Source organism: Glycine max, chromosome 18, assembly GCF_000004515.6.
Source record: "Glycine max cultivar Williams 82 chromosome 18, Glycine_max_v4.0, whole genome shotgun sequence".
Classification (NCBI taxonomy): domain Eukaryota; kingdom Viridiplantae; phylum Streptophyta; class Magnoliopsida; order Fabales; family Fabaceae; genus Glycine; species Glycine max.
The window spans coordinates 18,716,059-18,729,974 of NC_038254.2; the positions used below are offsets into that span (position 1 = coordinate 18,716,059).

General features: G+C 41.2%; 1 protein-coding gene across 1 annotated transcript; it reads left to right on the forward strand.

Moving 5' to 3' along the window:
* Positions 1–446: 446 nt before the first annotated feature.
* LOC102661454 (uncharacterized) lies at positions 447–1,394 on the forward strand. Its single transcript, XM_006603237.1, has one exon. It carries the CDS (start codon positions 447–449, stop codon positions 1,392–1,394), a length of 948 nt encoding a protein of 315 aa, XP_006603300.1.
* Positions 1,395–13,916: the final 12,522 nt, after the last annotated feature.

The following is a 13,916-nucleotide window of genomic DNA, read 5'->3' on the forward strand; positions in this document are numbered from 1 at the left end:
ATTGATAAATATGTTTGTCATGCATAGCATAACCATGCCCTAATGCATTCATCATATCTCCTCTATGATAGGGTGTTGAAGTATTGGTCGTCAAAATTTTCGTTCTCGCAAACATGGGGTCGGACCAAGCGCCTTCCTTTAAAAAGAGGTTCTATCATGTCAAAGTCAAGAATCTAAAACTAGCCAACTTTCGAGAACTAGGGTAGCGGATGGATCAATTTTGACGTCAAGCCTTCAGCAAGGCATATGGGAAAATCTGGGATCTGGCAATGATAGAAGTGTCCGTTGAAGCCATCGCATCCCTCACTCAATACTACGACCAATCACTCAGATGATTCACTTTCGGGGACTTTCAGTTGGCACCAACCATAGAAGAGTTTGAAGGGATCTCAGGATGTCCACTAGGGGGAAGGAAACCATAGTTCTTTTCTGGATTCTATCCTTCTATGGCAAGAATAGCAAAAGTGGTCAAGATCTCAGAACAAGAGCTAGACCAAGTGAAGCAAAATAGGAATGGGATGGTAGGGATACCAAGGAAGCGCTTAGAGGAGAAGGCAAAAGCTTTGGCAAATCAAGGGGAGTGGACCTCGTTCATTGACATATTAGCACTGTTGGTGTTTGGGACTATACTATTTCCGAATGTAGACGGGCTAGTGGATCTAGCAGGGATCGACGCCTTTCTTGCTTATCGCCACAGCAAGGAAAGCCCGGTCATCGCTGCTTTGGCGGATGCATATGATACATTCGACTTGAGGTGCGAGAAGAGTAGTGCGAGAATTGTCTATTGTACGCCTGCTCTTTATATATGGTTGGTATCCCACGTTTTTCATCATGAAGGTAGACCTGTTTGTCCCCTACAAGGTCATCATGTGTGTTCCAAAAAGGGTAAAGCAAATTGGGAAGAACTCTTGGCAGGCATGACAAAAGCGTCCATTAGTTGGTTCCCACGGTGGAAAGAAGGAGAGGCAGGAGTGTTATGCTCATGTGAAGGATTCCCAAATGTCCCTTTGATGGGGACGAGAGGTTGTATTAACTATAATCCCATGTTGGCCATAAGACAGTTAGGCTACCCTATGAGAGGTGCACCATCGGAGAAAGTCATCACACCTTTCATCACGGGAGGCTTCAATGAAGCTAATGCAAAGATACTTCAGAAAATCTCTAAAGCATGGAATAGAGTGGGAAGAAAAGATAAGGAGCTTAGAGGAAGTAGCAATGACGTCATCAACGGCTATCACAAGTGGTTGAAGTCTAGAACACAAGGGATAACTTGGCTCCCAAAGCTAAAAAGTTTAAGTAGGAAAGAGGCTGAAATTCCTGAGGAAAGTGAAAAAGTGCAGGCTTTGAAGGCAGAGCTCGAAGGTGAAAGAGAAGTTGAAGACGGCAGTCACTAGGGTCAGGAAAGAGTGTGATAAGCTGAAAGATATCAACCTGACCACAATTGAAGCGATAGAGCGGGAAACAAAAAGGGTCCGAAAGAAAGAATGAAGCAAGAACAAGTTCCGAAGGGCTCTGTGGGGTAGCAGTAACGAGCTCAAGATTAGAAGGGCCGACAGGGATGAATCAAGGATGGAAAGCATGGCGTTAGAGGATAAGTTAAAAGCTTGTCAGAGGTTGAAGAGAAGTTTGGTAGAACAATTGAGCAAAATAGAAGAGAATATGTTGATAATCATTGATCAATATAAGGAGAAGGTGAACCTGGCTGCTAGTCATGGGCAGATGTTGGAAGATGAATAGGCAAAGGTATTGGCTCTGCAAATTGAAAGGGAAGCGAGAGAGAGAGAGGGTGATGGAGTTATTGCATGGGGAAGCCATGAAATGGATGAATAGATTCGCTCTCACTCTGAATGAGAGTCAAGAGTTTCCAAGGTTGTTAGCCAGAGCCTAGGCAGTGGCTGACACGCACTCAGCTCCCGACGAAGTCCATGGTCTTTTCGATTACTGCCAACACATGGTCGAACTAATGACCCACATAATTAGGAGTCACTAAGGCATTTGTGTTGTATTTATGCTTTGACTCTAACAAGATGTGATGAACCATGTTGTTTTAATGAAATAGGATTTGATTTGACCCTATGTTCTACGGAATGTTCTATGTGAATTCAATACTTCATCGACTTATCATTGTCATGCATTCACATTTATCCAGTTGTTGCATTACTCATTGCATTTTATTTTTAGCAGTTATTGTCATCATTAAAATGTAACCATAGTAACCAAAAACAACGAACGCGTTTTGTGGCACCCTTACCAAACACGTGCCAAGGCTAAAATCATGATCGAGATAGAGGAAGTTTAGGAATAGATGAAGGTCGACATGGAGGCCATGAAAGACCAAAGATATCATGATGGAGGCCATGATGAGCATGAGGAAAATGATGGAGGTCAATGCGGCTGCGGTTGCCACTACAAGTGCTGCCACTGAGGTATCTGGTGTGAATCAAGTAAGTCGTCCAGTCTCGGATATGGTAGGTCAGAGAGGCGAAGCATTGGGAAGTACGGGCAGTCCCCATTTTGCGCAGGTCCAGAGCAAGCACCCTTTTCCACCGTATGGCCTACCTCCCAACTATGCACCACCCAATGTTGTACATACGCTCGAGGAGAACGTCGACCACTTCGCTTCTATACCCCTTGAGAGCCAACAACCTCAGTTTGGGAACACTTATGTCGCTCAACCCATGGGGGAGACACATGAGGTACCCTAAGACCATGCTCTGGCCGACTTCGAGCCTTACCCTAGATATGCTGCTGAGGGGCAAGCATTTGGTGGCATACCCCAACCAAACACTTTGGGGGGCCCTCAGTATCGCCCACAATCGCAACTACAACCCTTATGTTTTCCGGTGGGAAGACTGCCTCTTGCCATGGTGGAAAGGGAAAAATTTGATCACCTAGAGGAAAGGCTGAGGGCCATTGAAGGAGGTAGGGACTACCCTTTTGCCGACATGGCGGAACTATGCCTAGTACCTGACATCATCATTCCTCCCAAGTTCAAGGTGCCTAACTTTGACAAATATAAGGGGACTACTTGCCCCAAGAACCAATTGAAGATGTACTGTCGAAAGATGGGGGTGTACGTGAAGGATGAGAAACTCTTGATGCATTTTTTTCAAGAGAGTTTGGCCGGGGCAGCGATCACTTGGTACACCAATTTGGAATCTTCTTGGATCCGTTCTTGGAAAAACATAATGGCTACCTTCATCAAGTAGTATCAGTACAACTCTGACATGGCTCCGAATAGAATGTAGTTGCAAAACATGTACAAAAGGGAGCATGAGTCCTTCAAAGAACACACCCAGAGGTGGAGGGATTTGGCGGCTCAAGTACCACCCCCAATGATGGAAAGAGAAATGATCACAATGATAGTAGACATTTTACCTATGTTCTACTACAAGAAGATGGTGGGGTACATGCCCTCAAGTTTCGCGGATCTGGTATTCGCGGGTGAAAGGATCGAGGTAGGCCTAAGAAGAGAAAAATTTGATTATGCTGCTTCAGCAAGTGCTGGCAATAGGAGGACTGGAACAGGTGGAGCTAAGAAAAAGGAGGGAGATGCCCATGCCGTAACCACAACTCCCACATGGCCAAGTTCCCAACAAACCTCTCACAACCCCATATACCAATATCCCCCACACCAATACAATTACTCGACCAATATCGAATCTCCTCCATGTTCGACACCCATCCAACCGAGAATGCCCAGTCAACCACAAAGACCTCCCCAACATCACCAACAAAATCCATTCCCTGCATTGAAAGAAAACCCGTGGATTTCACCCCGATACCAATGCCTTATGCCGACCTGCTACCATCCATGCTCAGCAACCAAATGGTTGTGGTTAGCCCGGGAAGGGTCTATCAACCTCCCTTTCCCTGATGGTACAATCCCAATGCCACATGTGCCTATCATGGTGTTTGTCCTGGGGAACTCTATCGAGCAATGTGTAGCCCTCAAGAACAAGGTACAAAGCTTGATTGATGTTGGATGGCTGACATTTCAAGAGGATAGTCTGAATGTGAGGACTAATCCGCTTGCCAATCATGGAGGCTCGACAGTGAACGCAGTGGAAGAATGGGAGTCTCAAGGGCTAAAGCAGATAGGGGATGTGTCAACTTCCAGGAGGTTCATATTGTAGAAGCAAAGCTTCATGGTGAATCAAAGGTGATTCAAAGGTGTTTTGATGATAACAATGATGATAACAAAACATGATGGCAAAGGTGATGACAAAAAGCTCAAAGATCAATCAAAGAACAACTCAAGTGAATCAAGAACAATTCAAGAGTTCAAGATAAGAATCAAGAAGAATTCAAGACTCAAGAAGAAAGTCTAGAGTCAAGAATCAAGATTCAAGGTTCAAGATCTCAAGAATCAAGATCAAGATTCAAGACTCAAGATTCAAGAATCAAGAGAAGACTCAATCAAGATAAGTATTAAAGAGTATTTCAAAACTTTGAATAGCACATGATTTTTTGACAAAACCTTTTACCAAAGAGTTTTTACTCTCTGGTAATCGATTACCAGATTGTTGTAATCGATTACCAATAGCAAAATTGTTTTGAAAAAGTTTTCAAATTGAATTTACAATGTTCCAATTAATTTCAAAAATCTGTAATCGATTACAATGATTTGGTAATCGATTACCGGTGCCTTTGAACATTGAAATTCAAATTCAAATGTGAAGAGTCACATCCTTTCACATAAAAGCTTTGTGTAATCGATTACACTGATTTGGTAATCGATTACCAGTGATTGTTTCTGAATAAATCAAAAGATGTAACTCTTCAAAAAGGTTTTGACTTTTTCAAATTGGTTTTAAGTTTTTCTAAAAGTTATAACTCTTCTAAATGGTCTTCTTGATCAGACTGTTGGATCGAGTGGCCTCAGAATAATTAAGAAGGGGGGGGTTGAATTAATTATTCCTAAACCTTTACTAATTAAAAATTACTCTTCTAAGGCTTTTACTAAATTGTTAAGAGAATAAGGAGTAGAAGAGAAACTTAACAGAAAGTAAAAGTGGAAATTAAATGCACAGCGGAAACTAAAAGAGTAGGGAAGAAGGAAACAAACACACAAGATTTTTTATACTGGTTCGGCAACAACCCATGCCTACATCCAGTCCCCAAGCGACCTGCGGTCCTTGAGATTTCTTTCAACCTTGTAAAAATCCTTTTACAAGCAAAGATCCACAAGGGATGTACCCTCCCTTGTTCTCTTTGAAACCCTAGTGGATGTACCCTCTACTAGAATTGATCCACAAGAGATGTACCCTCTCTTGTTCTCAGTCAAACCCAAGTGATGTACCCTCTACTTGTACCACAAAGGATGTACCCTCCAATGTGTTAAGACAAAGATCTCAGGCTGTTAAACCTTTGATACTTTGTGAATGGGGATACAAAAGAATTCTCAGGCGGTTAGTCCTTTGAACACTTTTGTATAAGGGAATGGGAAGAATCAAAAAAATTCTCAGACTGTGTTGTTTTGAATTCTTTGACAAGGGAGAAGGGAGACACAAAAGAATTCAGGCGGTTAGTCCTTCGTTCTTTTGGAAAAGGGAGAAGAGAGACACAAAAAGAATTCAGGTGGTTAGTCCTTGGCGAATTCTTTTTGGAAAAGGGAGAATGGAATGAAAAAGATGAATAGCACAAGTCTTCAAGGTTTAGAAAAACCAGAAAACTTTGGAAAGCTTTTGGCAAAAAGAAGAAGAAGAAGAAGAAGTTCAAAGAGACTCAGAAATCAATGTGGAAAACTTGCTTGTGTAAAGAATGAATTGGAAAAGATTGATTGATAGAATGGATGAATGAAAATGCAAAACAAAGCCTTGATTTTATAGACTCTTCATGTCTGGTCAAGAAGACCATTTAGAAGAGTTATAACTTTTAGAAAAACTTAAAACCAATTTGAAAAAGTCAAAAACCATTTGAAGAGTTACATCTTTTGATTTATTCAGAAACAGTCACTGGTAATCGATTACCAAATCAGTGTAATCGATTACACAAAGCTTTTATGTGAAAGGATGTGACTCTTCACATTTGAATTTGAATTTCAACGTTCAAAGGCACTGGTAATTGATTACCAAAACATTGTAATCGATTACAGCTTTTTGAAATTAATTGGAACGTTGTAAATTCAATTTGAAAAATTTTTCAAAACAATTTTGCTACTGGTAATCGATTACAACAATCTGGTAATCGATTACCAGAGAGTAAAAACTCATTGGTAAACATGTTTTGAGAAAAATCATGTGCTACTCAATTTTTGAGAAAAACTTTTTATACTTATCTCGATTAAGCCTTCTCTTGATTCTTGAATCTTGAGTCTTGAATCTTGATCTTGATTTTTGAGATCTTGAACCTTGAATCTTGATTCTTGACTCTTAACTTTCTTCTTGAGTCTTGAATTCTTCTTGATTCTTATCTTGAACTCTTGAATTGTTCTTGATTCACTTGAGTTGTTCTTTGATTGATTTTTGAGCTTTTTGTCATCACCTTTGTCATCATCTTTCGTTATCATCATTGTTATCATCAAAACACCTTTGAATCACCTTTGATTCACCATGAAGCTTTGCTTCTACATAGACATGAAGAGTCTATAAAAGCAAGGCTTTGTTTTGCATTTTGGATATTAATTCATTATTTCAATCTTGAACACTTTCTCAATCAATCTTTTACAAGCCCTAAATCTCTTTGAACTTCTTCTTCTTCTTTGTACCAAAAGCTTTCCAAAGTTTTCTGGTTTTCTAAACCTTGAAAACTTGTGCAATTCATCTTTTCATTATGTCGCAACGTGCCCTTTTGCGGGCGTGCGAGGCAAGGCTCACAGGTGCGCTTTCCCAAAGGAGGAAAGATGCGCGGAGTCTCCACCAACGTTTATTTGTGGAAAACATCGGAAAAACTGAAGGAAACCGGTCAAAATGAAAATTCTAAGTTCGGGAGTTGTATTTACGTTTGAGGAAGGTATTAGCACCTCTCACGTTTGTCTCAAAGGACAACAACCTATTTTTTAGAATTGTGGAATTTGTGTTACCTTAACTTTTATTTCTTTTTATTTTTTGAGGTCGACAAAAGCGGGGCTTTTGCTCCTACGTACCCTCCATCGAAGAGGAAATCAGACCTACGTAGTTCTTTCTTATGCGTGAATCAAGTGATTCTTTTTACTTAAAAGGTGATCATTTTAAGGCGTTGGACCTTAAAAATGATCCATTTTACTTGGTAAGAAACTGAAATGATAAACTTTCAAAACCCTATTTTTTGTGGACGAGCTTGACTAGGCGAGTTGATTTTAACCTTAGTTTCGCTTTAGTTATTAGTCAATTCAATTAAGAATGAGAAATCCCAAAGAGAAATCGTCCGATTGATTTTTTTTGCTTTATTTTACTAAAAGGTATTTTTTATTATTATATTATTATTTTACCTCTTTTTTTATTTCCAACGTGGTTACGGCACGACCGAACGGTCGGAATTCATTTTAACCGAAATTAACGGATGATACAATTCAAACGATTGGTGGAAATTTATTTTATTTTTAGATTAGGCGAGAAGTGACTTAAATAAATGGCTTAAGCACGTCAAAAGGGGGTATAAAAAGCGAATGAAAACGAGAATAAAAACACATGAAACAAAATGTGGACCACCACGGGTACATAGAATGAATTGAAAAGCTCGGTTTGAGGTACTTACCCGTTGAAGACTGAAGAAAACGAAGAACGAACGATAAATGTTGAAGAACGGTCGAGAATCTTCGCGTAATTACTCACGGAAACGTTATGGAAACGTTAGGGAAACGTTACGGAAGCGCCTCGGCTTGGATTTTCTTCATGGAAATAATTTTCCTCAGCAATTTCGAGAGAATAAGAAGTGCCAAGAAGGCTGAACCCTTTTCTTCTTCACTCCTCCCCCTACTTATAGCAAAATAGGGGAAGAGCTTGCCACCCAGCTCGCCCAGGCGAGCAAGGTTGCTTCCTCCAGAAGTAACAGCCTTCTGTAGGAAGGATCTGGAAGGCCCAAGTGGGCCTGATTGCTATTTGTACCCCCATTTTTACTAAATGCACCCCCCTTCTATTTTTTTTTGGTAATTCTTTTTCCGTAACGTTACGAAACTTTACGAATTTCGTAACGATACTTATTTTCCTTCCGCAAGGTTACGAATCCGTACGGATTATATATTTACTCTTTTTTAGCTTTCGAAGAAGTTACGGAAACTCACGGATTGCGCAAAAACACATCTTTTTGATTTCCGCCATATCACGGAATTTCACGGATTGCGCAGGCCTGCATTTATTGTGCAACAAAGGACGCCAAGTATCTCAAAGCGGCTAACCAAAGGTTGCATGTCAACAAGTAATAATCCCCGGACGAAATTAGGGTATGACAGTTGCCCCTCTTTACTTACCTTTTATCGGAGATAAGAGGAAAGCAAAGATAAGACACTGATTTCGTCCGTCTTGCCCTTTCTGTGATCAGTCCATGACAACTCTTGTTAGTGCTTAGCTTTACTGAGTTTTAAAAGATTGGCTAAAATTTTGTTAAAACATAAGCACTTAGACAATGAAGGAAAGCTGGAGTTGCTGCACATGATGTCCAACGTTATGTCAAGGAATCAGATTGGGCTGCACAATGCACAAGGCAAGATAACATGTCAAATGAAGAATTGAAGCTGCAGGATCCACGATGTCGGATACGATGTCCAGGACATCCGGCCCGAAAATACTGGACACATAAATCTGTTATATCTTTAACAGATTAATGTGCAGTTAGCAACAGATTTGGCGATCTATCTTTAGGAACGAATTAAAAGATAATTAAAGTTCGAATTACAAACTTGAATAGTTCGTTCAGGGATTAAAGATTAAAGATAAAAACTAAAAGATCAAACTTTACCTTTTAGATCTTTAAGTGCAGATTTTTCAGGAGAATGATAGATCTTATCCAGCGCAAGTTGTTGCAGCCCAGATACGCACACTGCTATATAAACATGAAGGCTGCACGAGTTTTCCACCAAGTCCGAGATTGAAGAGTTATTTTGTGAGTTTTGGGACTTGAGTGTTTTGTGAGCCACCTTGATGTCACCCTAACATCAAGTGTTGGACCTGAGTGTGTAGAGTTGATCTCTATTGTTCAGAGAGCAATCTCTGGTGTGTCTTTGATTTATTTGTAAACACGGGAGAGTGATTGAGAGGGAGTGAGAGGGGTTCTCATATCTAAGAGTGGCTCTTAGGTAGAGGTTGCACGGGTAGTGGTTAGGTGAGAAGGTTGTAAACAGTGGCTGTTAGATCTTCGAACTAACACTATTTTAGTGGATTTCCTCCCTGGCTTGGTAGCCCCCAGATGTAGGTGACGTTGCACCGAACTGGGTTAACAATTCTCTTGAGTTATTTACTTGTTTATTCTGTTCATACTGTCAAATATAATTTGCATGTTCTGAAGCGTGATGTCGTGACATCCGGTACGACATCTGTCATTGGTATCAGAATTTCAATTGGTATCAGAGCAGGCACTCTAAATCACTGAGTGAGATCTAGGGAGATAAATTCTGATGAACATGGAGAAAGAAGGAGGACCAGTGAACAGACCACCAATTCTGGATGGAACCAACTATGAATACTGGAAAGCAAGGATGGTGGCCTTCCTCAAATCACTGGATAGCAGAACCTGGAAAGCTGTCATCAAAGGCTGGGAACATCCCAAGATGCTGGACACAGAAGGAAAGCCCACAAATGAATTGAAGCCAGAAGAAGACTGGACAAAAGAAGAAGACGAATTGGCACTTGGAAACTCCAAAGCCTTGAATGCTCTATTCAATGGAGTTGACAAGAATATCTTCAGACTGATCAACACATGCACAGTGGCCAAGGATGCATGGGAGATCCTGAAAACCACTCATGAAGGAACCTCCAAAGTGAAGATGTCCAGATTGCAACTACTGGCTACAAAATTCGAAAATCTGAAGATGAAGGAGGAAGAGTGTATTCATGACTTCCACATGAACATTCTTGAAATTGCCAATGCTTGCACTGCCTTGGGAGAAAGGATGACAGATGAAAAGCTGGTGAGAAAGATCCTCAGATCTTTGCCTAAGAGATTTGACATGAAAGTCACTGCAATAGAGGAGGCCCAAGACATTTGCAACATGAGAGTAGATGAACTCATTGGTTCCCTTCAAACCTTTGAGCTAGGACTCTCGGATAGGACTGAAAAGAAGAGCAAGAATCTGGCGTTCGTGTCCAATGATGAAGGAGAAGAAGATGAGTATGACCTGGATACTGATGAAGGTCTGACTAACGCAGTTGTGCTCCTTGGAAAACAGTTCAACAAAGTGCTGAACAGAATGGACAGGAGGCAGAAACCACATGTCCGGAACATCCCTTTCGACATCAGGAAAGGTAGTGAATACCAGAAAAGGTCAGATGAAAAGCCCAGTCACAGCAAAGGAATTCAATGCCATGGGTGTGAAGGCTATGGACACATCAAAGCTGAATGTCCCACTCATCTCAAGAAGCAGAGGAAAGGACTTTCTGTATGTCGGTCTGATGATACAGAGAGTGAACAAGAAAGTGATTCTGACAGAGATGTGAATGCACTCACTGGGAGATTTGAATCTGCTGAAGATTCAAGTGATACAGATAGTGAAATCACTTTTGATGAGCTTGCTATATCCTATAGAGAACTATGCATCAAAAGTGAGAAGATTCTTCAGCAAGAAGCACAACTAAAGAAGGTCATTGCAAATCTGGAGGCTGAGAAGGAGGCACATGAAGAGGAAATCTCTGAACTTAAAGGAGAAATTGGTTTTCTGAACTCTAAACTGGAAAACATGACAAAATCAATAAAGATGCTGAATAAAGGCTCAGATTTGCTTGATGAGGTGCTACAGCTTGGGAAGAATGTTGGAAACCAGAGAGGACTTGGATTTAATCATAAATCTGCTGGCAGAACAACCATGACAGAATTTGTTTCTGCCAAAAACAGCACTGGAGCCACGATGTCACAACATCGGTCTCGACATCATGGAACGCAGCAGAAAAAGAGCAAAAGAAAGAAGTGGAGGTGTCACTACTGTGGCAAGTATGGTCACATAAAGCCCTTTTGCTATCATTTACATGGCCATCCACATCATGGAACTCAAAGTAGCAGCAGTGGAAGGAAGATGATGTGGGTTCCAAAACACAAGACTGTTAGTCTTGTTGTTCATACTTCACTTAGAGCATCAGCCAAGGAAGATTGGTACCTAGATAGCGGCTGTTCCAGACACATGACAGGAGTTAAAGAATTCCTGGTGAACATTGAACCTTGCTCCACTAGCTATGTGACATTTGGAGATGGCTCTAAAGGAAAGATCACTGGAATGGGAAAGCTAGTCCATGATGGACTTCCTAGTCTGAACAAAGTACTGCTGGTGAAGGGACTGACTGCGAACTTGATCAGCATCAGTCAGTTGTGTGATGAAGGATTCAATGTAAACTTCACAAAGTCAGAATGCTTGGTGACAAATGAGAAGAGTGAAGTTCTAATGAAGGGCAGCAGATCAAAGGACAACTGTTACCTATGGACACCTCAAGAAACCAGTTACTCCTCCACATGTCTATTCTCCAAAGAAGATGAAGTCAAAATATGGCATCAAAGATTTGGACATCTGCACTTAAGAGGCATGAAGAAAATCATTGACAAAGGTGCTGTTAGAGGCATTCCCAATCTGAAAATAGAAGAAGGCAGAATCTGTGGTGAATGTCAGATTGGAAAGCAAGTCAAGATGTCCCACCAGAAGCTTCAACATCAGACCACTTCCAGGGTGCTGGAACTACTTCACATGGACTTGATGGGGCCTATGCAAGTTGAAAGCCTTGGAGGAAAAAGGTATGCCTATGTTGTTGTGGATGATTTCTCCAGATTTACCTGGGTCAACTTTATCAGAGAGAAATCAGACACCTTTGAAGTATTCAAGGAGTTGAGTCTAAGACTTCAAAGAGAAAAAGACTGTGTCATCAAGAGAATCAGGAGTGACCATGGCAGAGAGTTTGAAAACAGCAAGTTTACTGAATTCTGCACATCTGAAGGCATCACTCATGAGTTCTCTGCAGCCATTACACCACAACAAAATGGCATAGTTGAAAGGAAAAACAAGACTTTGCAAGAAGCTGCTAGGGTCATGCTTCATGCCAAAGAACTTCCCTATAATCTCTGGGCTGAAGCCATGAACACAGCATGCTACATCCACAACAGAGTCACACTTAGAAGAGGGACTCCAACCACACTGTATGAAATCTGGAAAGGGAGGAAGCCAACTGTCAAGCACTTCCACATCTTTGGAAGTCCATGTTACATTTTGGCAGATAGAGAGCAAAGGAGAAAGATGGATCCCAAGAGTGATGCAGGGATATTCTTGGGATACTCTACAAACAGCAGAGCATATAGAGTATTCAATTCCAGAACCAGAACTGTGATGGAATCCATCAATGTGGTTGTTGATGATCTAACTCCAGCAAGAAAGAAGGATGTCGAAGACGATGTCAGAACATCGGGAGACAATGTAGCAGATACAGCTAAAAGTGCAGAAAATGCAGAAAATGCAGAAAACTCTGATTCTGCTACAGATGAACCAAACATCAATCAACCTGACAAGAGACCCTCCATTAGAATCCAGAAGATGCACCCCAAGGAGCTGATTATAGGAGATCCAAACAGAGGAGTCACTACAAGATCAAGGGAGATTGAGATTGTCTCCAATTCATGTTTTGTCTCCAAAATTGAGCCCAAGAATGTGAAAGAGGCACTGACTGATGAGTTCTGGATCAATGCTATGCAAGAAGAATTGGAGCAATTCAAAAGGAATGAAGTTTGGGAGCTAGTTCCTAGACCCGAGGGAACTAATGTGATTGGCACCAAGTGGATCTTCAAGAACAAAACCAATGAAGAAGGTGTCATAACCAGAAACAAGGCCAGACTTGTTGCTCAAGGCTACACTCAGATTGAAGGTGTAGACTTTGATGAAACTTTCGCCCCTGTTGCTAGACTTGAGTCCATCAGATTGTTACTTGGTGTAGCTTGCATCCTCAAATTCAAGCTGTACCAGATGGATGTGAAGAGCGCGTTTCTGAATGGATACCTGAATGAAGAAGCCTATGTGGAGCAGCCAAAGGGATTTGTAGATCCAACTCATCCAGATCATGTATACAGGCTCAAGAAGGCTCTCTATGGATTGAAGCAAGCTCCAAGAGCTTGGTATGAAAGGCTAACAGAGTTCCTTACTCAGCAAGGGTATAGGAAGGGAGGAATTGACAAGACCCTCTTTGTCAAACAAGATGCTGAAAACTTGATGATAGCACAGATATATGTTGATGACATTGTGTTTGGAGGGATGTCGAATGAGATGCTTCGACATTTTGTCCAACAGATGCAATCTGAATTTGAGATGAGTCTTGTTGGAGAGCTGACTTATTTTCTGGGACTCCAAGTGAAGCAGATGGAAGACTCCATATTCCTCTCACAAAGCAAGTATGCAAAGAACATTGTCAAGAAGTTTGGGATGGAAAATGCCAGCCATAAAAGAACACCTGCACCTACTCACTTGAAGCTGTCAAAAGATGAAGCTGGCACCAGTGTTGATCAAAGTCTGTACAGAAGCATGATTGGGAGCTTACTATATTTAACAGCAAGCAGACCTGACATCACCTTTGCAGTAGGTGTTTGTGCAAGATATCAAGCCAACCCTAAGATAAGTCACTTGAATCAAGTAAAGAGAATTCTGAAATATGTAAATGGCACCAGTGACTATGGGATTATGTACTGTCATTGTTCAGATTCAATGCTGGTTGGGTATTGTGATGCTGATTGGGCTGGAAGTGCAGATGACAGAAAAAGCACTTCTGGTGGATGCTTCTATTTGGGCAACAATCTTATTTCATGGTTCAGCAAGAAGCAGA